This window comes from Agelaius tricolor, unplaced genomic scaffold (assembly GCF_023055355.1).
Source record: "Agelaius tricolor isolate 1412-34295 unplaced genomic scaffold, bAgeTri1.0.p SCAF_11, whole genome shotgun sequence".
Taxonomy (NCBI): Eukaryota; Metazoa; Chordata; class Aves; order Passeriformes; family Icteridae; genus Agelaius; species Agelaius tricolor.
Window position 1 is genome coordinate 7096523 of NW_027269271.1, and position 26198 is coordinate 7122720.

The 26198-nt window shown below is 45.5% G+C and overlaps 1 protein-coding gene and 1 long non-coding RNA gene across 2 annotated transcripts; one reads left to right on the forward strand and one right to left on the reverse strand.

The window, feature by feature from the left end:
* Positions 1-690: 690 nt before the first annotated feature.
* Positions 691-16241, reverse strand: RNF2 (ring finger protein 2). The gene is made up of 7 exons (XM_071435962.1): positions 16092-16241; positions 8054-8142; positions 7287-7447; positions 5816-6031; positions 4755-5027; positions 3718-3889; positions 691-3103 (listed from the first exon to the last, which is right to left on the reverse strand). Exons 2-7 carry the CDS (start codon positions 8138-8140, stop codon positions 3002-3004), a joined length of 1011 nt encoding a protein of 336 aa, XP_071292063.1. The 5' UTR covers positions 8141-8142; positions 16092-16241; the 3' UTR covers positions 691-3001.
* A 230-nt stretch (positions 16242-16471) lies between these two features.
* On the forward strand, positions 16472-23121 carry LOC139594199 (uncharacterized). Its single transcript, XR_011680534.1, has 3 exons — positions 16472-17163; positions 17942-18057; positions 23010-23121. It is a non-coding gene; the product is annotated as an uncharacterized lncRNA (long non-coding RNA).
* The last annotated feature ends 3077 nt before the right edge of the window (positions 23122-26198 follow it).

Here is a 26198-nt window from a genome sequence, read left to right on the forward strand (position 1 = left end):
CTAACAGAGACCATTACTGCAGGTTTGAGTCTGGGGCTTGGGACATCTTGTTCCTCCTTGCACTGATCCACATGGCCAGGAAGCTTTCTGGGAGTTGAGTGGCAGTTGTTCAGAGGCAATTTGGATAACCAGTGGTGGCCCAGAGAGCAGCAGGATTTCTTCAGTCAGAGACTGTTCATTTTCAGTGCCTCTCAAGAAACCCTACACTGGGCATACTCAAACATTGCCTCTTAACTCAAGGTGCATTCTCTGGTTAAAAGTTGTGCATGTAGAGAGAAAACAAGGAAAGTAACAAAACTTGATCTCTCTAAACAATGCACCTCAGCTGAAGGGGTTCATTACAGTTGCTCTCTGCTGCTCTTGACTGAAGCTGCCTAATAGTTAAATGCACCCAAAGCTGCTGGGTTTAACCAGAGTGCTGTGAAAATCCTTCATCCCTTTCTCCTCAGGCTGCAGGATCTGGTTGGAACAGCAGCACCTGTGACAGGTCAGTGGAAGAGCTGACACCTTCTGTGTGCCCCTTTTTCTCACTCAAGGCTCAGGAGCTGAGCTGCTCTCAGGGTCTGTAACAGCCACCACTGGTGGAGCTGAGCTGCATCTGCACAGCCTGCATGGCATGAACAAAAACACTGCCCAAAGGGGGTCCTTCATCAACCAGAAGAGGAAGCAGCACTGCAATTCCCAACAGACTGTTGATAACATTTTTGCTTTTATTGTCAATTTGAGCATTTCAGTGGGACTTTAGTTGGATAGGAGATACTTTAGTTGGATATTAGGCTTACCCGTACGTGACACACATTATGTACTTACAAAAGAACATGGCTTTAAAAGGGGGAAGATAATGGCATTTTGAAAATAAAATAGTTTATAGCACTAAAGAGTCACAGTGCAATCAATGGTTTAATCAAACAACTACATTATATATATAATATTTAAAGAACATAAATATTCAGGAAATTCACTACAACATGAAAATAAAAGCTTCACATTCTCTCACGCTTTTCAAAAGAACTGGAGACAAAGTGACAGCTCCTAGACAAACTGCTCAGCTTCACAACACCTCTCTTGCTTAAGGGACTGCCTCCCCTCAGCTCCCCCCAGGAGGGATGCTGGCACTAATCTAGAAGTTCTCCCCAGTAACTTTAAAGCATTTAGCACAGCCACTCCCCCACCCCCCATTATATTCCGTGGACATGCACTACAGTCTATACAGCAACGCTTCACAAAGTCAGCAAAAACAGGTCCCTAATAGCTGCCCCTCTGTGCTCTGGGGCCTGAACTCTTCCATTTCATATCACAAAAGCCCAAGGCTTTCCAGTCAGAGGAAATAATTAAGTTACTCAAAGAAGCCTGTGCAGTTTCCACAGTGGGATAAAGCTGATCTGAACAGCAGCCAGCAGGGACACTATTTACAAGTGCTAGGAAAGCCCAGAGCCAGGGAAGGGCAAGTCCTTCCCAGGAGAATCCCCAAGCAGCAGAATACTTTAATATCAAATGCCAAAGCCAGTGGGAGTCCAGGCAGGACACAGGAGGAGTGTAAACCACACACTGGAGTAAAGCCTGGTGCCTCCCACCTACCACCAACTCTTTTTCCTTCGAGCCTCAGGGGCAAACGGGAGCAAATCTTAGAGCAAAGGGAGCCTCGTGGTGACAGCTTCCCTTCAGACAGGACGTGGAACAGGGCAGGCTGCCCCCTCAGAGCCACAGCAAGGTCCAGAACCAGGGTGCATGCAAATGACCAGCAGCTACCGGGCCTTACAGCACAGCCCACTGCCACACTGGGAAACTTGACCCTAAAAGTAAGACACTAAATGGTAAACTTTGTCAAGTACTGAAGTTGTCTTCCAAAGTGCTAAGCCATGTTTGTTAAAGCTATGGCAAAGTAACAAAAGTAGAATCTTGGAGCAGCTTACAACTGAAGTCTTCCCTACTGACACTGGGAAAGGTCCCTGCTGGGGTGGCACCATTTCCCAAAGCAAAGCATTTTGATGGCTATGTGCTGGAATTTGGGGGATTTGCTTTAACAAAAAAGTTTTCTGGACAACTCTTTACAGCATATTCACAACAGAGATCCTACTCTAGGGAACAGAGCAGGGCTATGAAACATCCAGATTCCCTTCAGTTCAGCTGTGAGGACAGGGCAACATTGCAGGAAGGACCAGGCAGGAATCAAGACTGGCATGGCCTGCATGGGGAAGAGTTATGGGTTTGGGCTGTTTGGGTGTTTTTTGACTGAAATAGCCATTAAAAACAAAACCAAGCCAATCTGATGAACCACTTTGCACTGAAGTATTAAATTAAGCCCAGTAAACAGCAAGGTTTTCAAGTGTCAGTTTTCTCACTGCAGCTGTCTTTGGAATCCCAGGATGGTTGGACTTGGAAGGAACCTTAAATACCATGTCAGTCCAAGCTCCTGCCATGGGCAGCAATACCTCTCACAAGATGCAAAATTCACCTTTGTTCACAAGAAAATATCTTAATGAACCTTTCCTAGGGAATCAGATTACCTCTGGCTGCAAGACTATCCCAAACCCATTCTCTACCAATCAATTCTTCAGATGGGTAACAGTCACCAAATTCCAACATTTAACACATTCCTTGGCATATGCTACTATTGAACAGACTTCCTTGGCCACCCAACACTCCACACTTCACAGAGGCTACTATAACTGATGGAGCAGAAATCCAGATTTACCTGGACAAAATGAAGCCATTCCAAACCGGAACACTGGATCAGATATCATGCATTAGGAACAAAAAAGCATCTCAAACACTGGAATGCACTGGAGGTCATTTAGTCTCCTAGGGAAAAACCAAAAAACCCAACCCAAAGACTAAATTAAATACAGCCCAGAATACTGTCTAGTCATATTACTGAGTATAGTAAGAGTGCTTGAAGGCACCACGTGTGTTGTCCATGAAGATACTGGTGGTGCCTTATTTTAATATTAAAGAAGTCGTAGCTATAAAAAGAGTTAGTTCCATCCCAGTTTCCCAGCACTTATTTGTGCTCCTTGGTGGGGGCATAGTACAGTTCCATGGGTTTGTTCACTTTCCAGTACTTCTCACTGACCAGTTCCAGGGAAAAGGACCCATTTAGCACCTAGAAGAGAACAGCAAAACAGGAATAAATTAAGTAATCTGGTGTTGTGCGGTGAAGCAGGCTACTTAAATCAATGCTTAAATGTATTGACTTGAAGGAGTCACCGGTAATGTGGCACAAGTTGTGGGGGGATAGAATGTAAGAAAATAAAGATAGTGCAGAAAGTAATCTCACCCCTGAGGAGTTGCAGCTGCACTAATCACCAAAGATTAGGAGCAGGCCTGCCCTTAACAGGCCACAGCTGTGTCCAATAAGGATGAGTGCTACAAAAGAGTGGGTTAGCTGGGTGAGAAGGGAGCTGGAGTTTGTTGGCTGTGCTGTGAGGAAGGAGTCAGTGCTGCAAGGAGCTGCACACGAGAAATCACTGAGAGGCTATGGGAGCTTTGCAATAAGATGACAACAAGTTACAAGCTAAAAACCACAAAGATTCTCAAGCGCGTAAGCTGGGTCACGGTTGGTGCTATCGCTGCCTTTTCCCCAATTAATTTCTATGCCTCCTTTTCTACCAGCTAAGTTTTTCCCAAAGAGCAGCTGCTGTGCTGCTCCATAACTGGTGCCATGCATTTCCCCTGCTCCCAGCAGCGTGTCTGGAGCAGGGGCGGCGCGGTGCTTACGGTGAACTGGCCGGCGGCGGTGGCGATGTAGATGGTGTACTGCTTCTCACTGGCCGTGTCCAGGTTCATCTGGTTGGACTCGCCTTTGCTCCGCAGCTCCTCCAAGGCCAGCCTCACTGCCAGGTACTTGGACAGGTGATCGACTGTGGCATTGCCCGAGGTCTTGATGTACCTGTGACAGCAGCCGAGAAGAATTTCCAAAGATTGTCAGTAATGACTGAGCAGCAGCTGTGGGAAAAGCCATTTGCAACGCCCCAAATATTAAAGGTCAGCTGTGAAAAGGCCTTTACAGACAGTTCCCAGCTGAAGATTTGCATAGATTTACACACATCACAGAGAGATGTCTCATCAGCAGACAAAGCCAAGAAAAGACCTGAGGAAACACCATAAAACTACTCACTGCTGTGAGCCAAAACTTGCAATCTGTGCTTGGACTGGATTATGAACAAAAAAGTCAGGAAAAGCTGCCAGCCTGCAAATCCTGCTGACACAAAGCTGCTCTGGAAACTGCTGACACTTATACAAGGTTTGTTTATTCCCAAAGAATCTTAGAGTAAGTAGAAAGGGGCTGATATAACACTATCATCCCACTACTGAACTGCAATACTAGAAAACCTTAAAAACATCTTTATTTGTGATCAAAGGCTTAAAACGGCTTATGACCGTATTTTTTATAATAGTTGAGCAGTACCATCTATCTGAACTTGGAACAGAAAGAAGGGGAGAATGCTTATTTGTATCTGGCCTTGGCACAGGTTGCCCAGAGAAGCTGTGGCTGCCCCTGGATTTCTGGAAGTGTCCAAGGCCAGGTTGGATGGGGCTTGGAGCAAGCTGGGATAGTGGAAGGTGTCCCGGCCCATGGCAGGGGGTGGCGCTGGATGGGCTTTAAGGTCCCTGCCACTTCATCCTGTGATACAGTTAAACAGGGTGTGATATGACTGAAATAAACTGATGTTCAGAAGCCCCAAAAAGTGATGGAAAACCAAATCACCAGGAAATAGCAGCAGAATACCTGGAGATGGCAAGATGCCACTGACCTTGTCTGTGCACTGTCATCGTTCTCCATGAGGGTGGGGTGAGGCCTGAACACCAGCTCGATCTCACTGGCCCCGTCCATCACGGGATCTATGGCCACAGTGGTGTTGTTGTTGTCCAGCTCCAGCCCAGAGTCATCTGAGGTTTTGGTCCTCTTGTTGCTGGGCCCAGCTTCCTGGTTGCTGTGTGTGGAGGCATTGCTGCAGTGGGAGCTGTCGCCGTTGTCCTCGGCCCCGCTGCCATTCTCAATCTGCTGCTTCTTGCCCCGCTGCAACCTGGCCACAAACAGGTAGAGATACAGCCTGACCCACCCAGAATCCAGCCAGGTCACAACACACCTCCTCCCCAAGTGAGGCACGTGCACACACAAGCACTTAACATTTCAGAGAGATTTAAAGTTAAAAAAATTACTAATATTAATTCTTTAGTAGAGAAAGATACTCTTAGACAGAACTATTCACTTTTTCATGTCCCTCAAACCCCTTTTAGCTATGTTTTAACTTCACACAGTTGTTTTTCAGGCAATTGCAGACCATTATTTTCATCCAAGCATGGATTAGAATTATTACATATTATTAGAATTATCCACATGTGATTAGAATTATTTAATCACACCACGTTTTATCATGCAAAGTTTAGGGCCTCTCTCCCAGCTGGCTCTCTTAGGTTTAAATGCACATCTGGAATTTCACCACGGTGTAAACACCACATATTCCAGCCTGTGAATTAAGTCACAACTAAGCCCTAAGTCCTGATATTCTGTGCATTTACTGGTGCGTAAGGGTAGCATTTTGGTACAGGATTCACGGTGTTATGGTTTCTTATCTAAGACATGACAGCCATAATTGGGTAAAGCTAAGCTGAAGTTTCTGTCAGGCTACAACAGAAGTTGCAGGGAGTGATACAGAGATTTCTGATAGTAGATAAAAGGTTAAAAATCCTTTTGCCAAAGGTTAGAAACTGTTTGGGCAGATACCAGAGGAAGAACAGATTCTCAAGCTCCACAGGGCACGAGGCCAGGCATTGTATTTTTAGCCTAAAGGCAAACAAGGTGATTATGTACCTGTTCATAGCCTGAATCTTTAATCCCTCCTCGATGCTGTGACTCAGGGCTTGCTGGTTGTTGTGCTTGCTGATCCTGGCCAGCACCCTCTCCTGATGAGCCTCGTACTCATCCCGGCTCGGGTAAATCTTACTGATGAGAGCGTCAAAATTGGGGTCTGGCCGCAGGGATCTTTTGGAAACGAGCTTTTTGCGACATGTGGGACATTCTTTGTTCCTGGACGTGGGCAGGAAGGAAGCAAACAACACTTAACTCTCCAGCAGTAACAAAACTCTGCCCTGTTGCTTCCATTCTTGGTGAAGGTGCTCGCTAAGGCACAGTAATTTATGGTAAATCTGGAAAGGGGCTTCTGTCTCTTGACACATCAGGTAGTTACAGATATTTAAACAAAGATCCCAAACAGATCTCTCCCTGCTGCTCTTTTATTTTAAAGTATGTTTGAGCAAACTATTTAGACTGAAGAGATCAGAAGTCCCAAGTTCCCTTCTTCTCTTCATTTTCTGGATGGATTTTTACCTAGAAAAAATGGATGTCTAATGGAAATTATACAGAGGTATAGTCTTAGGAGGAAATTCTTCTCTGTGAGGGTGGGCAGGCCCTGGCACAGGGTGCCCAGAGAAGCTGTGGCTGCCCCTGGATCCCTGGCAGTGCCCAAGGCCATGATGGGGCTTGGAGCAACCTGGGCTAGTGGAAAGTGTTCCTGCCCATGGCAAGGGTGGGACTGGATGAGCTTTAAGGTTCCTTCCAAGACAAACCATTCCGGGATTCTATGATTCCATTTTTTCCAACACTTACAGGACACATAATTTGAAGTGGCTGAGGGCCACATAATTTGAAATATATCATTAGGAAAAGAAAGAATAAGGGAAATGAACCCCATTTTTGTCAGTAATGTGTATTTTTGTTTCACTGTTACTGGATCTAAGGGACAAAAAGAATACAAAAAAGGACTTCAACTCCTTGCAAGACACAGAATTATGAAATTATTTTTCACAAGGAAGCAATTTGATCTGTCTTCCAGAGATGGCTGAAAATGGAAAAACAGGATTTGAAAAGTGTGCTGCACATTCAGAAACCCCCAGCACACAGTGACTGTCCCACATCAACCCCGCCAAGGACACTTACACCTGCAGTGCAATGGACTGTCCGAGCCTTCTTTCCTCCATGGTATTCATCCCTACCCATGACAGCATCCCCTTCTGGTCCTCTGGCAGCGTCCCATCCCTCTTCCCAGCAGTGTCACATCCTTGGCAACGTCCCCTCCCCGTGCCTTGGCAGTGTCCCATTCCCATGCCCTGGCAGTGTCCCCTCCACATGCCTTGGCAGTGTCATCCCCACCGCATCCTGGCAGTGTCCCTCCCCTGTCCCCTGGCAGTGTCCCTCCCCTGTCCCCTGGCAGTGCCCCTCCCCTGTCCCCTGGCAGTGTCCTCTCCCTGTCCCCTGGCAGTGTCCCCTGGCAGCACTCACGTACCCGCTCCTGAGGGCAGTGATGATGCAGTCGGCGCAGAAGCGATGCAGACACTCCTTGGTGGTCATGGTGTTCTTGAGCATGTCCAGGCAGATGGGACACATGAGCTCACTGTGCAGGCTCCTGGGGGACACCACGATCTCCAGGCCATCTGTGATGGCTTCCTGGCAGCAAAGAAAGGAAAGGTTCTTTCCTGGGATTGAGTCCCTTCCTCATGGAGACAGCGTGTTTTACCCAAGGGAACACAGCAAAGAGACACGAGACACAAACACATCAAGTACACAAAACCCCAGTGCTGCCAGCCCTGCAATAAAAACAAGGAGCTGCTGGAGAGGGTCCAGGGGAGGCCAGGAAGCTGATGAGGGGTCTGGAGCATCTCTCTGATAAGGAAAGACTGTGGGAGACCTGGTCAGTCTGGAGGAGAGAGGACAGAGAGGGGAACCTCATCAATATAACAGTGCCAGACTCTGTTCAGAGCTGCCAGTGGGTAAAGCTCTGATGTTTCTAAGGATGTAAAGGATGAGGAGCAATGGCCATAAACCAAAACACAAGCAGCTCCACCTCAACACGAGGAAGAACTTCTTTCCTTGGAAGCTGCAGAGCCCTGGAACAGCTGCCCAGGGAGTGGAGTCCCCCTCTCTGGAGATCCAAACCCCCCTGGATGTGCCCCTGTGTCACCTGCTCTGGTGACCCTGCCTGGGCAGGGGGCGGGACTGGGTGACCTCCAGAGGTGCCTCCCAAGCCCAGCAGTCCCAGAGCTCTGTGATTACCTGGGGTGTTCTCTGCAGCTCGTACAGACTGAGCTCCCAGGTCTTGCTCAGAGGCTGCGTCCCGTTGGTCTGCACGGCCTGAGACATGGCTGGGGAAAGAAAGGACAGGGGCTGAGCACTCAGGTGAGGCTGGCTCAGGATCCTCTCCCCTCCCAAGCCACAGCAGCGCGTGTCCAGCCCAGCAGAGGCTCCAGGGAACAGCAGTCCCGCCACGTACCAGGCTCTGCTGTGTCACACAAGGATAATCCCCTGCTTGTACCACTCCAGGAGAACTGGGGGAGCCGCTCAGCCGTGAACACTTGGCAAAAATCAATTCAGTTGTTCAACAAAAGTGACACAGAACTGAAGGCCAGAGAACATGGGCCACAAATGCCGCCTGATGCGGAAAATATTCCTCAAACATCCACTTCCAAACACGCACATGGGTCAGGCAGGGTCTGCTCCCTACACTGAGGGAAGGGCAAAATGAGACAGGACACAGCACACCAGTCAAATGTGCTCACTGGAGCACACCACGAGGGCTTTTCCTTCTTCAAATCACATCCCATGGGCTTGCCCAGCAGAAGTTTGAAGGATACTTTCTCTTGAAAGATCAAGAGAAAACCCAGTCACTGCATAATTTAAATAGTAATAATAATTTTAAAAACCCAGAGAAATTGCTCTGCTGTTCTATCAAAATTTTACTATTATTGTCTGATATGAGGCAATATTACCACACAGAGTCACTGCAGATGTGGGAAAAGTCTGGTCAAAATGACAGAAGAAAATTATGTTTCTGAACAGAAAATACTATTATATTGGGGGAGAGGAGGCATTGCTTCCTATGACTCCAAAAAATGCCTGCCTTGAGCAGGAAAACTTATCCCAGAGAGTGGTATGTTTAAAAAAATAATTGTAACTATGTAAGTGGCAAGACTGCAGTTGCAGACCTTTTTTGTAGGTGGAAGAAGTGCTTTTATTCCTTCTTTAAATCTGGGTTTCCAGACCCTTCAATTCAGCAGCCAAATTCATTTTCTATTGGCATCTACCACACACATTATAATCTATTTTCCAACTCATTAAGTTCCCTATGAAAAGTCCCAAACTCTCTGGAGAACAAGGTTACTATATAAGCTTTAATTAATTGTAAAGGGAAAAGCAAGATAAGCTGTGCAGAGTATTAGATCTACTTTCATCCAGGCACAGAAATCAGAGTTTTCTCACTTGGTATTTTCCTTCTTTTTGAAGAAGGAGGGGGAAAAAGCCTGACATAAAATAGCCATATCCAGTAGTATGTCTATTCATTAGAATCACAGAATCCTGGAATACTTTGGGTTTGACGGAAGCTTTAAGACCATCCAGTCCCACCCCCTGCCATGGGCAGGGACACCTTCCACTATCCCAGGCTGCTCCAAGCCCCATCCAACCTGGCCTTGGACATTCCCAGGGATGGGGCAGCCACAGCTTCTCAGGGTAATCTGTGCCAGGGCCTGCCCACCCTCACAGGCAGAAATTTCTTCCCAATATCCCATCTAACCCTGCCCTCTGGCAGATCAAACCTCTCTCTCTCTCTCAGAGCCACCAACAAGCAGTAGTTGCTTGGATTAATGCTGTGGCCAGAGAGCCATTCTTGTCAATCATTCAGGAAACCACCTTAATCAATATTATATGGACCCTTGCAACCCTTCAGACTGACTCAGTCTTCAGGCACAGCAAAAACCCTGAGCACAAACTCCATAATTACAGGGGACACACATCTGTCACCATCAAAGCCAGAGATGATAGATAAATCAACGTATTGCACCTCAACAAATCTGAAGAAAACCAGTTGGGATTTAAAAATTTAAGAAAGTGAGTCTTGTTCTTGAAGCACTGGAAAACAGGCAGTTACAGGAAAAATAACAGTAAGGAACACCCTGTCTGATGCCCTTGGATCTCCTGCCTGCTCACTGGCTGGGGAATTTATGCTGGGATGTCCCTCTTCCAAATATGCTTGCACAAAAAACTGCAGCAGACTAATATCCACACTTGTAACACCACATCTACTTCACAACCTCCTACACTGAAATATACTTAATTATTTACTCCAACATAGTCATGGCTGAAGTAGGGTAGGAATTTGGATGTCCCACTCCTGAAACTGTCCAGTAAAAATAAAATCCAGCTGACAGCACTTAGAGCAGCCAGATCTTTGGGCAGCCAAAGGAGGAGCTCAGCACCACCATTTCTCTGCTCCTGCCCTTCCTAGCTTATCTTTCACAGGTTTCCACCCTCAGATCCACTAGTGAGTAAAAGCTGCTTAGTCCTATTGCTGAAAAGTGTCAGGTCTGAATATGTAACATTTGCTGAGCTCTAGCCCAGCACTAACCTTGATGGTGGTCCTGCTTTAAACAGGGAGCAGGGGATGCCATCAGGGATCCCTCACTACCTGGATTATGCTCCAAAATGCTTTGCAGGGCCTGTTTTAGCCCAAACAAAGGCCAGAGAGCATCTGCAGTGTGGCTGTGTCAGCACACCTTGAGATCAGAGAAAGGCTGGAGTGGTACCAAGCAGCTGGAGAGAGAACCCACAAACCCAGCTCAGGTGTGACCATAACCACACCACCCCCATTCAACTTTCTGGGATACTTTCATGAAAAAAAAAACACTTATGAGGAAAAAAATTGCATCAGGCTCTTGAAAAAAAAAAAAAAAAAAGATTACACATATTTATAGAGAGTATTAAAATCTTAGAAATAACTGATTTCTGTTCCAAGTTGTAAAAGGTAAATATTTGGACTTAAAACAGTAAGACAGTCAGACCTCTATTCAGTGTGCCAAATTCAACAGCACCTTCAACCATTTCTGGGTTTTCTTCCTCAGGATTAATTCCTTTAAAAACAGGTATTCATAGTGCAGTTACTTGGAAATTTAACAGGTTTAGAGCTTTAAGTTTTACTCTCACACTATGACTAGTATTGGGAACAGACTGCACGTTTTCACAGAGTGCTCAACTCAATCATTCATTTCAAATTATTCAATTAAAGCATTCTGAAATTTAAGGTTTTTTCTGGTTTTACTTGTTGGCTTAGAGCTTGATTTAAAAAAAAAATCCACACAATCTGGAAGGTACTATCTGAAGGAATTAACCTCCCCTGCACTTCCCTGGCAGTTCAGATAGCTTTACATCCAGCTGTAATCCAGGACAACTGGTACTAGGTTATAATCTAGTATGTTTAGTATTCACTCTGAAGTTATGTGATGACATCTGACTGAGGGAAAAAATGATAGTGGCATTTCTGAAACCTTGGAAGCACATGGTCTTTTACAGCTTCTTGGCTGTTACTTACTCTCCTAAGAAAGTGTTTTGCCTTTGAGGTATGGAATCTTCCAGCTCACAGCCACTCACAATTCCCTGGCCTGAGATGGATCAACCCATGGAGTTGGGCAGCATTTCCAACCTGGCTGTCAAGCTGCTGCTCCTGGCCTGGAGACACTGGAGTGTGACCTCACACAAACCATCTGCTGTGCATCTGGACACCTCTGGAAGGGCTCCATGAATCCTATGCTGACACAAGTGTCCAAAGGGAGATAATCCTCCTGGTTTAGATGTCAAGGGCAACAGGGGAAAATAAAGTACCAAATTAAACTGTTGATCAACCTCCAGGCTGTTTTATGAGTGTTGGGAACAGCCATGTGCTTTCAGACATGACACAAAGATGTGACTGATTTTAGGTTGGTGCTTCTCTGTGTATTTACAGCAGGAAAGTATAGCAGCATTGAAGCACCCTGAGCCCAGGTACATCCCTCCTGTGGAGCTGAGGCTCACATTTCAGTTTATTCTAACGAGGTCTGTACTCTGTATGCATCTGGCCCTTTCACACCACCTCCCAGATCCCTTCATTCCTGTCAATAACCTTCAGTCCTCAGTGTCAGCTCCTCATCCCCAGTTCTGTATCCTATCCTCTGAGACATCTCCTCAGTTAGAAAAACTGGAATACATAAAAATACCATGACATTTCCAGAGAACTATCTATATCATCAGTTGCCTCTAAGGTGTCCAGAATTCACCTGCTCAAACTCATCTCATGTCAAACCCAAGCTATTCCTAAATTACAAAGCCTAGACTTATTTTTTTTAATCTTAAATGATCAATTTGAAAACTTTTCAGGTTTTGGTACACACACATACACAAAAGCAAAGGTCACCCACTGTTCTAATGCATCAGGCAGTAAGATTATTTTAATGATTAGAGCTCAAATCCTGGAACTTAGCCTTTCACATCACCTATATCTCGTCCAAAGTAGTATGAAAATATGTTACAACATTAATGCCTTCTGCCAGGAGTAGAAACAAAACCTAAAACTGTTACAGGAACAGCAACTTTTCACTATTCACGTGGGTCAATAGATCAGGCAAACACTTGACCTCAAATGTGCCAAAGAACTTAGCCAAGAATTCATATAAAAAGGAAAACAGCCAATACCAAGCTATAATTTAGCCCTGTGAAGCAACGATATTAAGCAGAACTCTGGGGGACTGAGTAGAATCGTGATTTTATCTGCTGCTTGTTGAATTTTATGCCAAGTTTTTCATATTATCAAGCATGGTACTGCATAGTATGCGTGTGACTACCCAGGTGAGTTTCAAAAATGAAGTTCTTTATCTCTTAAATTAGCCTTGGACTTCAGAATTAATCACTAGCTGGGAAGGAGAAAAGCCAAAGTTCCTTTCTAAAATTCATTTCAGTGCTGTATCAGATCAGAACAGGAGGGATAAAGGACTGAAAACTTCTGGGAGCAAACAAAAGTAAAGCTTCAAACTCCAGAAGTTGAATCCGTCACAGCAACTAAACTGTACAAACAATTCATGATATGTGTTGCCTTAGGATATTTTAAATGAGATTTAGTTTTTATTTTTTCCTTGCCCTGCTCTGCTGGCACATTTTTTTGAGGCTAACCACTCTCTTTTTGTGTCCTTGAAGTAACAGCTGCCAAAAGCAAGATCTGAGCACTTCAATCAGTAAGGTGAAGTTTAATTATTTCAGTACCTCTGTTGTGGCCTTTAAATTTTCTGTACATTTTAACAAAAATTCTATGAACATGCATGCACTACAATTCAGAATCTTTTGCATCTTCACAAATGCTGTGACTGGTTCTGCCAGAGGTATGTGCAGAATTCCAGGTTCCTCCCAAGAGCTATGTTAGAGAGCCATAAGGATTGCTCTCCCACTTGGCAGCGAAGCCACAGCCAACAGCGACAGAATTTTCTTGATGAGAACAAAAAGACAGCTTGGTTATTAATAAACAGAAAATAAACTCCCCCACAACACTTGAGAGACAAAAAGACTCAAGCAATTTTATGTCTGATTGACTTAATAGCTGCAATAAACATAATAAAAGTAAAACAGTGAATTTGGCAAGCGGGCAGCTCTCACCTAAAGCTGGGTAACAGCAAAGAACAATTTGTGCTTCAAGGACTCCCCCACAAGTAAGACTGTCCATTTTGTGAACAGTACTACAGTAGCAACACTTAATACAGTTTAAACCAATACTTACACAAAACAGTGCAATGTTCCCCCCAAGAGGTGAAGAGTAAAGAATGATTAGGTTTTAATTAGTTAGCAGAGCGCTGCTGCTAACTCCCTGCTGTCTGCAAGAGAGCTCCAGGATCCACAAGTGGGGGGAAAGCAGACAGGGGTAATTCCTAAAATATTTCTCCACTGCAACAAGTCTAAACAGCTCCATAATATCAAATGCTGCTCATTCCTTCGAAAATTAAGAATTTAAGGTCAGCTCTGACAGCCAGTCATTTCAATCAACAGAAAACCAAGCAGAAGCAAGCTGAGGCTCAGCAGCATCTCTTCACCAATCTCTTTACTCTCTGTCTGCATCATTATTAAACTGCTGACCTATTCAGAAAAAAAATAGGTAAAAGGTATTTAAGGAAAAAAAAGTGGAAGGAATTCCTTTACTCCAATGCTTCTTTCATGCATGTTCCTAGAGCTGGTGCTTCAGTAAGAGGAGATCCAGTGCTCATAAGAAAAGTACAACTGAGCAGTCACAGACAGGAGTCTCATTTTTAAAGCTCCTTTCTCTCCCCCATTACTTTTTTTTTTTATAAGCAAGGGAAAGAGTTAAAAGAACGATGAAGAAATTCACTTAGCCCAATGTCTATTTCACATATAAGACTGATGGCTTTCCTGTAGCCTGTATTTCTATTCAATGACAGCAGAGCACTGAAAATGCCAGAATTCTGCTCCAATCACCCAAGATACCCAACCAAGTCTTTATACTCAACCCATTACCACTCATCACTCCTAAAACACAAAGCATCATTGACCAAGGGAAACCCATGCAATTTATTTTGTTGGCACCTGCATATTATTTCACCTCTAAGGCGTGACAGAAAGTGCTTTTCTTGGCAGCTGCAGCAAGGCTGGTGCTTCAGAGCTTTGAAGCCAAAGGCCAACGATTTTAGCCACGGAAGAAGTGAAAAAATACCTCCAATGTCTGTGTCCCTCTATTATCATAAATTTGAATGCAGACAACAATATTATTAAGCACTGTAGTGACAATTCATGGGGGCAATGGTTTAAAGATGCTCTCGATTTGTCTGTCATTGCTGAAAGGCACTGTCACAGTCACACCCAGCCACAAACTTGTACCTGACACTGCAGCTCATGCTGTCCAGCAAAAATTCCTCCCATCTCCAATAAATATTTTAATGCAAAATATACTGCTTATCCATATCCGCTGCTGTCACAGCCAGCGCCTCTGTCTTTGCTGACAGCTGAATGTCAGCTCTGAGCTTGACATGATGTATAAGAAAGTCAAATTATCTCATTACACAAGTTTTTAATGGAAACACAGATGAATACAAATCAGAGCACCTCTGCAGGGAACTCCTATGACAAATCAAGTCTTTGTCACTGAATGAATGACACTTGACGAAAGAATTCTCCCCAAGCAATAATTTCACCTGCACACCAGTCAGTTTTTCAAACGCAAGCAATTCCCTTTAATCCTTAAAAGCCCACGTGCAGAGCACAGTTATCACACAGAGCTACAACCACTTCCAAACAGGGCTGGATTATGAATTATCATACTGGAAATCATCTTTCTCTACTAGCTGTCCTCTGGATTTCTGTGGAATTAGGCACTTGATCCAATTATTTTCCATAGAAGAGGGTCTGAAAAACAAACAGCTTACAAAAATCCCGGGAAGAATATTGCTCAGTGCTCGTTTTATACACACACGGTGCCATAGGGTTGGTGCAAGGAAGGCGAGCGATCCAGAAGAGCTCCTGCAGAATGCAAAACTTGGCAAGAAGCAAGCGCTAAATTCGTACGGGAAGCAGCGGGAGCGATGTGGAGGGAGGAGACGCATCCTCAGCTCCCGGCACAGCGTCCTTCTGCACCTGCTGCCCTGCGAGAAGCGACATTTTCCCGGGAGCAGCCGGGTGGCTCCCAGCCCCAGTTTGTGAGCATCACGCCCCGCCAGCACCGCTCGGCACGGGCTCCGGGACAGACAAAAGACCGGCAAGGCCGAGCTATAAATCACACCAGGATCGCATTGCTTAGGGGGGCGATGCGCAGAGCCACGGGAGCGGCTCGGGGCCGTGTCCGTGAGCTGTCCCCGGCCGGGGATGGCAGCGCCGGTGCCGCGCTCACCGGCTGCTGCTGCTGCGCTACTGCGGCTGCGATGGAGCCGCGTTCTACCTCTGCCTGCAGCTCCCGGGCTGCACACATGCATCTCATATGCATCCCTACGTGCACGCATAGGGAGATAGCTGCGTGCATATAGGTATGTGTGTACAGATGGATACCCCGGCTGCTCCGGGCTTGGCAGCCCCACGCCGGCCCGGGGGGCGGCTCGGTGTCCCGCGGCCCCCCAGCACAGCCAGCCTGCGGGCAACGGGGACTCCAGGCTCCCATGGAGCCGCTGGCCACGGCTCCTCCCGGACACCCCGACCCCCTCCCCACCCGGGGTCAGCCCCTCTCGGACACCGCGCCCAGGCACCCGCAGCTCCGCACCCGCCCCGCTCCCGCGGGGACAGAGAGCCCCGGTCCCGCGCTCACCGCCCGCCGGTGCCGCCTCAGTCCGTGGCCGGCGGTGCCGCCGCAGCCCCCGCAGCACAATATGGCGAGCGGCAGCTCCGCAATGGAGCTCGGGAAATAGAGGGGAGTTACATATTCATGGCCGGGGCTGGGCAGGGGGAGCGCGGACGGGGCCGCCGCGCCCGGGCCGCCCCGCGCCCTCCTCCGCCTCCTTCACGGCCGGGGCGCGGCGGCCGCCGGGGCTGCTCGCTGCTTCCCCCGCCCTGCCCACACCTCCGGCCCCGCCGCCGCCAGTGCTCCATGTCCTTCTCCCTTCCCTTTCGTTTCCCGTTCCCGGGATGCGGCACCGCGTCCTGCGGGGCTCCCTCCACACCACTGCCCCTCTCCTTTGACCGCTCTCCCCGGTCGGGGGCGGCTGAGCTGCGCCAGGAGAGGGTCAGGTCGCTCATCTGGAGAAATTCCTTCCCGGAAATTGGGATTAGACATTGGAGAGGGCTGACTGCCCTGGGGGGCGGTGGAGTCACTGTCCCTGGAGGTGTTTAAGGACAGGCTGGCTGTGGCACTTGTGCCACGGCCTGGTTGACAGGGTGACGTTGGGCACGGGTTGCCCTCGATGGTGCCGGAGGTGTTTTCCAGCCCCGGTGATTCTGTGGCTCCCTCAGGCAAGCTCGGGGCCGGGCGGGTGGCGGTGCCTGGGCCGCAGCGGGGCCGGCCCGAGCAGCCCCCGCTGTCCCCGGCGGGCCGGGTGAGCCTGCGGGCCGCAGGAATGGGGCGGTTGCCGGCTCCGCCAGCGAGCAGCCCCGAGGCTGAATGCACGGCCTCTGCTGGCTCTGCTCCCGGAGCTCCGGGGCGCTCGGACACCGCTCCCAGAGGGACGTGCCCGGAGGCCGAAGGCTGAGGGAAGCGCTGAGCCCGGGCAGGAGTCACCGAGCCCAGCGCCATCCCCACACCCTCAGACCAGGGGACAGAAGATGAACCGGGTCTTGCGGTGTTTCTGTTCACGATACACCTTCAGGTGTTCTCCAGCATCTCCGCTCTGCGGTCCTGATCTGAAATAAACGTTTGTCTTCCCGTGCCTGCGTTTTAACGCTTGGTAAGTTAAAATTGGTTTTATGAGCTTTGGGTTTTCAGAAGTGCCTTTACTGGTCTTGGCATTAACTGTTTTATAGCGATAGCAAGGCAGTGCACTTAGTGTAATTAAATCTGGTGTGAGTAAAAAGTGAACAGAGATCAGACGTGAGTTTGAATTAATACTTAAGTCTTTAATCATGCAGCAACATAATTAAGATTATTCGATATGGAGTATTTAAAGCAATTCAATACGGGGTATTTAAAGCAATTCAGTATGGAGCATGGTAAGTTTTCCTAGAGTGTTTTAGTTCGTGTTCTCATACTTAGAATATTTTAAAAGTCCTGGTTTGGACCTTCACCTCTCCTTGCAAAACTTCACATATTTTTGAGAAATTCTAGCCTAAGTCAGGTTATTCATAGATAACTATTTTTATGGAGTAGTTACTTTTTATGGAGTAGCTTTTTATGGGGTGCACTCCCTTGGACCCCTTGTGACCTATATTGTGGCCTCTATAATTGATCCTTACGAGACATTGATAAATTAGTCAGGAAAAACATCTCTGTTTTCTAAGAGTGATCAAATGTCTCAGATAAATCCCAGAGGGAGTCAGCTGTGGACAGGATTTAAGAGTCCTTGTTCTTGATTTGGTTTCTTAAAGAATTATTTTTCTGAAGTGGGTTGTGTTGAGCTCTTTCAGTGTTAAAATTCAAAGCAGGTACAGAATGGAATAAGAGATTCTGATACATTCCTCTCTTTAGAATGACACTAGTCAGAACTAATGACTGAAATTTTTCTGAAGTTTCAGCTATTCATCAGTGCCAAGGAAAGGAAAATGTTGTCTGGCAAGTTATTGTGGTAACCAGAAGTGCCCTTTGATAAAAATTGCTTCTCTTCTTAATTGACTGCAGCACTGAGGTAAGTGAAGAAGTTCTGATACTAATGTACCACTGTTAGTAAAATTTGTCCTATGTGAGAAAAGCTTAATGCTGCAAAAATAAGATTTGCAAAGAGAGCATGCAGTTGTCAGGAAGGCAGATCTCCAAAGGCAGATGGAGTGCAAGTGTTGGAATCACAGAATCCCAGAATGGTTTGGGTTGGAAGAGACCTTAAATTCATCCAGTTCCACCCCCCTGCCATGGGCAGGACATGTCCCACTATCCCAGGTTGCTCCCAACCCCATCCAACCTGGCCTTGGACACTTCCAGGGTCAGCCACAGCTTCTCTGGGCACCTTGTGCCAGGGCCCACCCACCCTCACAGGAAGAAATCTGGTAAAACTATACACAGGCATGTAAATTAACAGACTGTAAACATTTCTAGGAACCTTTTGCTGAAAGAGACACAAAAAGAAATTCAACACATTTAAGCTGTGCTAATGGTGTCCAGCTCTCTGTATTTCTAGGAATATTGGCCTGATTCTGTTTTATATTTCCTGTATGATTTAATAGTGGCACCATGGATCTCCTCTGCAATGTGGTGTTCTTGCTGCTTTTAAGGATGTGAGAAAAGGCTGCCAAGTACTTTCCAAGTGCAGGCTGTCCTCCTGCCAAGCCATCAGCATGAGGGTTTGTGCTCAGGGCAGCTGTGGTGCAGATGCAGAGCTGTGCTCCCCAGCAGGAGCCCTGCTGGCACAGGGACACTGCTGCCATGGCCAGGGGATTGGGGACCATGTCCCTCATGCTCAGCACTCCCCAGATCATATCCTGGTACTCTGCCCAGTCTGGGGCTCTCCCTGCAGGAAAGGCCTTGACAGACTGGAGAAAGGGAAGGCAAGGGAGGCCCCCAGGATGGCTGGGGCTGGAAAACTTCCCCTGGGAGGAAAGGCCATGGGAGCAGGGCTTGCTCAGCCTGGGGCAGGCAGGGCTTTGGGGACCCTACACATCCAGCCCTTCCTGTTAGGTTATTGAGCCAAGGTGAGAGGTGACAAGAAGCCAAAACAAGAAAGTTCTAGATGAATACAGGGAAAGCCTATTCCCCATGAGGACACTCAACAGCAGCACAGCTGCCCAGCAAAGTTGTGCCATCTCCATCCTTGGAAGTTTTCCAAATGCAGGCAGTTCAAGCCCTGAGCAGCCTGGTCTGACCCCAGAGCTGACCTGCTCTGAGCTGGAGCTTGGACAGGGACTTCTGAGGGCCCCTCCAGCCCAAGATATCCATCCCATCATCCTGTGATTCTGCACTTGTGTGCAAGACAAGAAAGCCTGGGAGATGGATAATATTGTATTTCAATACAATACAATGCTCTGTGTTGGGAGCATTTTTGTTCTCTGCAGCAGATAACAAAACCATGCAGCATGAGAGCTGAGAGAGCTTTCATCTTTCATCTTTTCATGCTCTCCACTGTTCCTGCTGTAATGGAAACAATTCTGCTCCTTGCAGCAGCAAAATAATAGTAAAGAAAATTAGTCCAGTCAACTGAGACATGTTGTTTCCATGTCGTCCTTTCAGGTAAAATATTTATTACCTGTTAAAGTGATTGAAGGTCGCCTGTTCATTTCCTTTCAGAAACCAGCATAGAGAGAGAGAAGGAAGAGAAAATACTCATGTTGTAAAAATCTGAAGGCAGAGAACTGTAAATAGGGGGCAAAAGATGGGGAAAATCAGGAGAAAATGTCCATGTTGGTGCATTACTCCACTGTGGTACATTACAGTAAAGCAAGATAAGGGTATAAATAAATGATAGCAAAGGAAAACTAAATGGACATTGGTAGGATGAGGTAAGGTCTGCCCTAGCAGTAGTAAAAGAATCCTTTTCCTATGCCAGACAGAGCAGGAGGGATTTCTGAGGCATTTACCCTTTGTGCAGGGTACAAACTGTGTGCAGAGCAGCTTTGCTCAGGATCAACTCAGGTACAGTGTGGCAGGAGGAAAAGGCACTGAGGCTGTTCTGAACCAACTCTGGCTCAGGACCAATGGCTTTGCTACAGTTTAAGATTTAGATTCTTTAAAAATAAAGCAGAGCAAGCAAGCTGCATGATCTTGAATGAAAAATGTTTGATGTTATGAATGGGAAAGAAGGGAAATTAACCAAGATTTCTCAGCACAGATTGGTTTTGTGATGGTAACTGTGATGTGCCTCTCCTTCCTGCAGAGCTCTAGCAGGCTGGTCAAAATGTCCAGTGACAGTCAAGGGGAAAAGCCCTTTTCTGGATCATAAGAGACTTGCAAGATAATACCCCAGTGATATATCTGCAGAACTTTGCAGATTGTGGCTTTATTTTGAGGCTTGTAGACAAAGTAAGAGAGAGGGAGAGAGTTGGGGCAGGTTAACTACTCACAGAGGTTACATGAATAAAGGCAAATGGTAACAGAATCCATGTTGCTCAAGGATCAAAATGTACAAATTAGGGATCCTATTGGCTGTATTCCTCTGGAAAAGAAGCTTGGCATGAGACATTACAGGCTCTTCAGCATTCAGGCCCTGCTATTATTAAGTATTTGCTTTCAAAAAATAAAGTTAAAATCAGTATGTTGTAGCCAGCATTTGGACAGTCAGTGGTGACCCTAGAGGAAAAGATACTGCCAAAACCAGCAGCTGGTAAATCCAGAATGAGTTGGAAGTGGAAGAGATAGGAGCAGGTAGTAAAAGAATAGATCTCATTTAGGAAGGGTCAAAGACTTATTTTTACCCCTCCAGTGTATCCCAAAAATTTCAATGTACTTGATCCCAGTAGAGCTTTAGTGGAGAAATGCACTGCTCAGAGAGTGAGCAAGCAGGGACATCAAATCTTCCACCTTTGATGGGAACAGTGCCAGGCAAAGTTCTTTGATGCAAATAGGGAAATAAATATCTCAAATATCTCAACTCTAAACTTGTAATATAGCCAAACAGAAGGATGATGATAATAATAACAATAATAATAATAATCCCACAACCACAGCTGGGGAACAACAGCAGGACACTGCTATCAGTGACTGGTAGTAATTCAGAAGTGTTTTCATAGCAGCATTCAACTGCATGGTTCAGAAAGTGAGTGTATCAGCAAAATAAAAACAGAGGTCAAAACTGGCCAAGAATTGGAGGAGTAGCTGCAAGATACTATTTATTATCTGTTTCATAAAGTGAAGTTTCAGGCAGTGATCAAATGCCAGTTTAATAAATGAAGGATAGTTCCAAGTAGCACATCCTCAAATCACAGAAATGGCCATGCAACTGAAAAAGCATCTGAAATTCACATTCTTCAACAATCACGAGGCAAAACCTCAAACACACTTAGACTGAAAAAAACCATGTTTACAAAATCTATAGCCTTAGGGCTTACCTCAGAAATTCACTATGTTTTCAGAGTATGATTCTTTGAGAAGACATTTTATGTCTCCTTAGCTTTGAAATGTCTCCAAGGCACATTAAAACATTTAACTGAAATAGAAGAGGTGGATAATTAGTGGCATCATTTGTAAACACATGCTTAATTGGGCTTTTGGAGAGGGGTAGCATGCACTTAATGCCTGGTATTAATTCTACATTTGATATTTACAATAGTGTATTAACAGCTGTAGGATGACAGAGCATGTAATCACTTAATCAGATAATTAGCTTATTACAAATATTTTGATTTGTTGGGATTTTTATTTTAGGCTGTACCTATATCCCTTTAATGGAGCAAGACAATTAATTCCACTAATCTAAAACTTTTTCTTCAGCCACTACAAAACACAGGTGGGACTTCCCAGCCATGAAATATGGGCAGCTTGTTCCACAGGGTGGGAGTAGCACACTGAGCACGTGGCTGCCTTCTCCCTGAGGGGTGCTGTGTGCATGGTCTGTGCCCTGTAGCCAATGGATATTCCAAATTCAGGCTGCAAAAGATAAGCTAATTTCTTCCATTCCCAGAAACCCAGGGCCCAGAGATAAAGGCCAAAGAGTGGGATCTCATTATAAGTAACTTGGGGAGAGCAAGAAAATGTTGTTTCTGTGCTCTGCAAACAGGGCAGTGAGTAAGACAGAACCCAGCTTTGATATAAAACTGGTTTTCCTTGTAACTTTGTTTACTACTTTTATTATAGTAAGTGGATTGAAGGGAAAGAAATCTTGTTTTTTACCTTGCTTCCTCAGAAGGTTTTGCACATCCTTTCAGAAGGGTTTAAGTAATGTCAGGGCAAAGAAAGCAGAATTCTCCAGCTCTGGTGCCTAGCAGAGGTGGTTTGAACTAAAATAGGGACGTGATTAAACCCTGTTTACAACTTTTTAATCTGTCATTCAGCAAACAACATCCTGCTCTCTGCAGTAAGGAAACAAGGCTATTTAAAGCCTGGCAAATGAAGGGAAGTTCCATACAATGTTTGGAAATGGTTTTTAAAGGAATGACTACATAGAAAGTCTTGCAAAGGTGAAATCAAAGATTTATGAGGCGTATAAGGTGTTTGTGGGATGAACTACAGGCTGAGACTAACCCACAGTAAAGTTGTTTCTTGCACTGATGAACATTTCATTGAGGTGAAAAGAACGTGCTGTGCCCTGGAAAACAAATTTAGCACTGTTAGGCTGTTCCCAACCTAGGGCTGTGGGCAGTATTTAAATATGTGCAATATTTTAGGTGTGTGACACAAGACAGCACAGCAGCAGGGTTAGAAACAGGAGGGAGAAGCAATACCTGCACACAACTTCTTGGGACCCACACAGGAGCTGGAGGCTGATTGTAGATGGCAGCGGTGCCACTGAGTGTTTCTGTATTGAGGCCTGACTTGTAGATGATTAATACATCTTCTGATCGCTAATTAGGTGCAATTAACAGCCTGCACACAACAGCCGCCTGGGTGACATTTAAGATAATTATCTGGTGCCCTCTAGTGGAGCACGAGACAGATATAATCAGATTTTTTTTTTTTTTTTTCTTGCAAAGACAAACAGATTTGTTTTTCTTCCAGTGAATGGCCCAACCAAGAACCTTTCCTGGAATCATCGAAGGCTTGTGCTTGCACTGAAAATCGCGCAAAAGGTAAATAAGTGTGAGGATGACTTGGTCTATTGTGCTGATCTTTACAAGTAGTGTAAAGATCAAAATTTAAAAAGCAGTGACCAAAAGTATATTTTTAAAGAGACAAGGATAAGGAGAAGGCAAAAAGACAAGAGGGCAGGAGGATTTTTAAAAACGGGGAAAAATACCGAGGAAAAAATCAGGATATGTTTTAATGATTTTTTGCTGAAGCATCTGCTACAGGAAATTAATGACTATTCCTTCTCTATTTGATACCTTATTTTAGAAGATTTGATATCTTGTTTTGGAAGATTTCCTGTAGCTCAGACTTACCTTGTATTGTAGCTGTGCACAGCCTGTGATCCTCAACCCGACTGTTTCCCTGAATGGAGAAGCTCAGGGGATGATTGTGCCACGCTTTCCAGAGGCTGCTTAAATTGTGCAAGGCCATCCCTGAGCTGTGTGTTTCAAATATAGCTTAGGGAGGTTTGCTTTTAACTCATCTGGTTTTTCCATTACTTGAACTTCAGCAGTGACCTCAAGAAAGGATGGAACATATGTGTTTGCCAGCTGGGTCCTCGCTCCAAACCCACATGTGACTCACCAAAGCAGCTGTGCCCATTTCTTCAGAACACAGCTCTGCTCTCTAAATGCTGGGAGTTCCCTGACTTTGCTCCTCCAGTCTGGACAGCCCTTGGCTTCTGTAGATCTGAGCTCTGACTTTTTTGGGGGTGCTGGAGCATACTGAACACACATTTCAGCCCAGCATATTAGGTAGGACTTTGCATTTGGAGTTTCTTTCCAAGATCCCAGTTGCCAGCCTTATGAATTAGGGATCTGCAGTGGACTTTGGTAGGTGCTGGGGACAGGCATTATATTAGGGTAGAGGTCTAAAAAATAAATAATTTCTCTTTTTGGGTTCTACTTCCACTCTGATTATTTTCAGGTCATGGGATGCAAAAGTGAGAGTGTGGCTGTATGTTGTTACTTGCTTCTAAAGTGTCTGGTTCTGGTATTTGGCAAATTGCTTGCTGCCTTCTAAACAGCAGCAAGAACATAGTTTGGAGAAATACATCTTACACCTATTTTCTGCATCCTCACACATCTGCTTCAGATTTGCAGCAGGAGGAGAAATGGGATGTGCAATGCTGGTTTATGGACACAGCAGATGTTCATACATCAGCACACACACACACACTCTGAATAAAGAAGATTTAACCTTTTGGGATTCACTGCAATGAGGCACAGGGTTAGTGAGAAGTACAGAACCATCTGTAATAATGGTTTCCACAGCACTTGGACAGAACCTGGATTTGTGAATTCTCCACAGGTTCTATAATGAGGAGAGCTTTGTTGCTGAGTGTCTCTGCACAGTAAGACAAAGAAATCTGTTCAGGTCTTATTTCTACACTGTTTTTTGTTCCTCAGAAGAAATCTGTCAGAATATGGATTTAGGAGTTAATGGCCTGGAAGCAAAATCCCACAGAACTGAGTGTCTATGTAAAAAGCTGTCAGAATTTACTGCTATCTTTAAAACCATTAGTGGAAAGGCTAGAACCTATTTCAGGCAAAGAGGGAAAAAAGGAATAAGCCTTTTTTTTTTTCCAGACAAAGAAAATTATGAGTATTAATGTGTGGTCATTTTAGATTTCTGTCAGGACCCCTCTCCCCACAATATTTGTCTTGTGCAGTTAAAAATGGCAGCATTAGTACATTCTGCTTCCATGAGCCTCTTCATGGTAGCTGATTGGAAAGATCAATAATGTGCCTCAGGTTGTGAGTCATTAGCAGCTTATTTTTCAGTGTTGATTATTACAATGTATGTGAGCAAGTGTGATCAAAGCAGATCATTTACAATACACAGCAGTGTGGTCTGTTGGAGCAGCACGTTTCCAAAGCTGTGGAAAGTGGTTTCAGAGAGAGCTGACAGATTACTACAATGTTTATCATTGTTACAGCCTCAGTGGGAGTCTGGTTTAATCTAATTAACATAACAGTGGGAGCACAATGACAATAAAAATTAGGAGCACTGAAGAACTCTATTATGTGGCTGGTGTGACTGGGAATGATAGACATTACAATGAGTGCACAACAGGAGGATGTTAAAGGGTGACTACTGCTCAAAGAATCCTTTTTTTGTACTTGTGACATTAAGCTGAGGTTTATTTTTTTTTTCCTACACTGTCTGCTCTGAGCACCCACTCCAGGTGTTCTGCATTGCCTTCTCTGTTCTCTGAACTGGCTCAGCTGGCAAGATAGCTCTGGTCAGAGAATCCCAGCCTGGTTTGGGGTGGAAGAGACCCTTAAGTTATCCTAGTCCCACCCCCTGCCATGGGCAGGGACACCTTCCACTATCCTGGGCTGCTCCTGGCTGTCCAACCTGGCCTTGGACCTTTCCAGAGAGATCCAGGGGCAGCCACAGCTTCTCTGGGCACCCTGTGCCAGGGCTGCCCACCCCCATTGAAAAAAACTTCTTAAATTCAATATAAATGTCTTCATTTTTCCAGGAGCTAAGAAAAAATCAGGATTTTTGGCAGTAATTTAGCAACAATAGGAAACACTACCTTGAAAAAATGAGTTTAAAACAAACCTACTTCAAACTTCGGAAGCAATTTAAGTAGTATTGTTTGAAAGGAGTTCCAGGCATCTCTAGTGATAAGGTAAGGGGCAGTGGGATGAAACTGTCAATAGCTTTGACTACCATAAAAATGTAGGATTTTTGGGAGCTTTGTTCCACACTTCTGTGTTCTTTAGAGAACTCCCTGTTGTGTTCCAGGAACAGGTATGCTGAAGTAAATCTCACAGGAGGCAGTTTCAATTCATGAAACCTGGTGGGTTCCTTTTCCCACTGCTTTCAGTGGTTGATTTTGCAGAAGTCTGGTGGGTTGGTGTGCATGGGGAGGGGGGACCTAAATCCACAAGGTCCACAAGTGGAGGAACAACTTTCACAAACTTCAGACCTGGCACGTATCCTGGTCCTGAACACCTCCAGCAGGAACAGAGGAAAAAAAATAATTTGTGTCTGAACAAGTCAGGGATACAGAGCTGTTGGACAATGAAAGTGTAGAGTACACACCTGATTTCACAAAGCAACCAAACCCAGATTTTTCATGTCCTTTCTTGTGAAATAAATGACAGC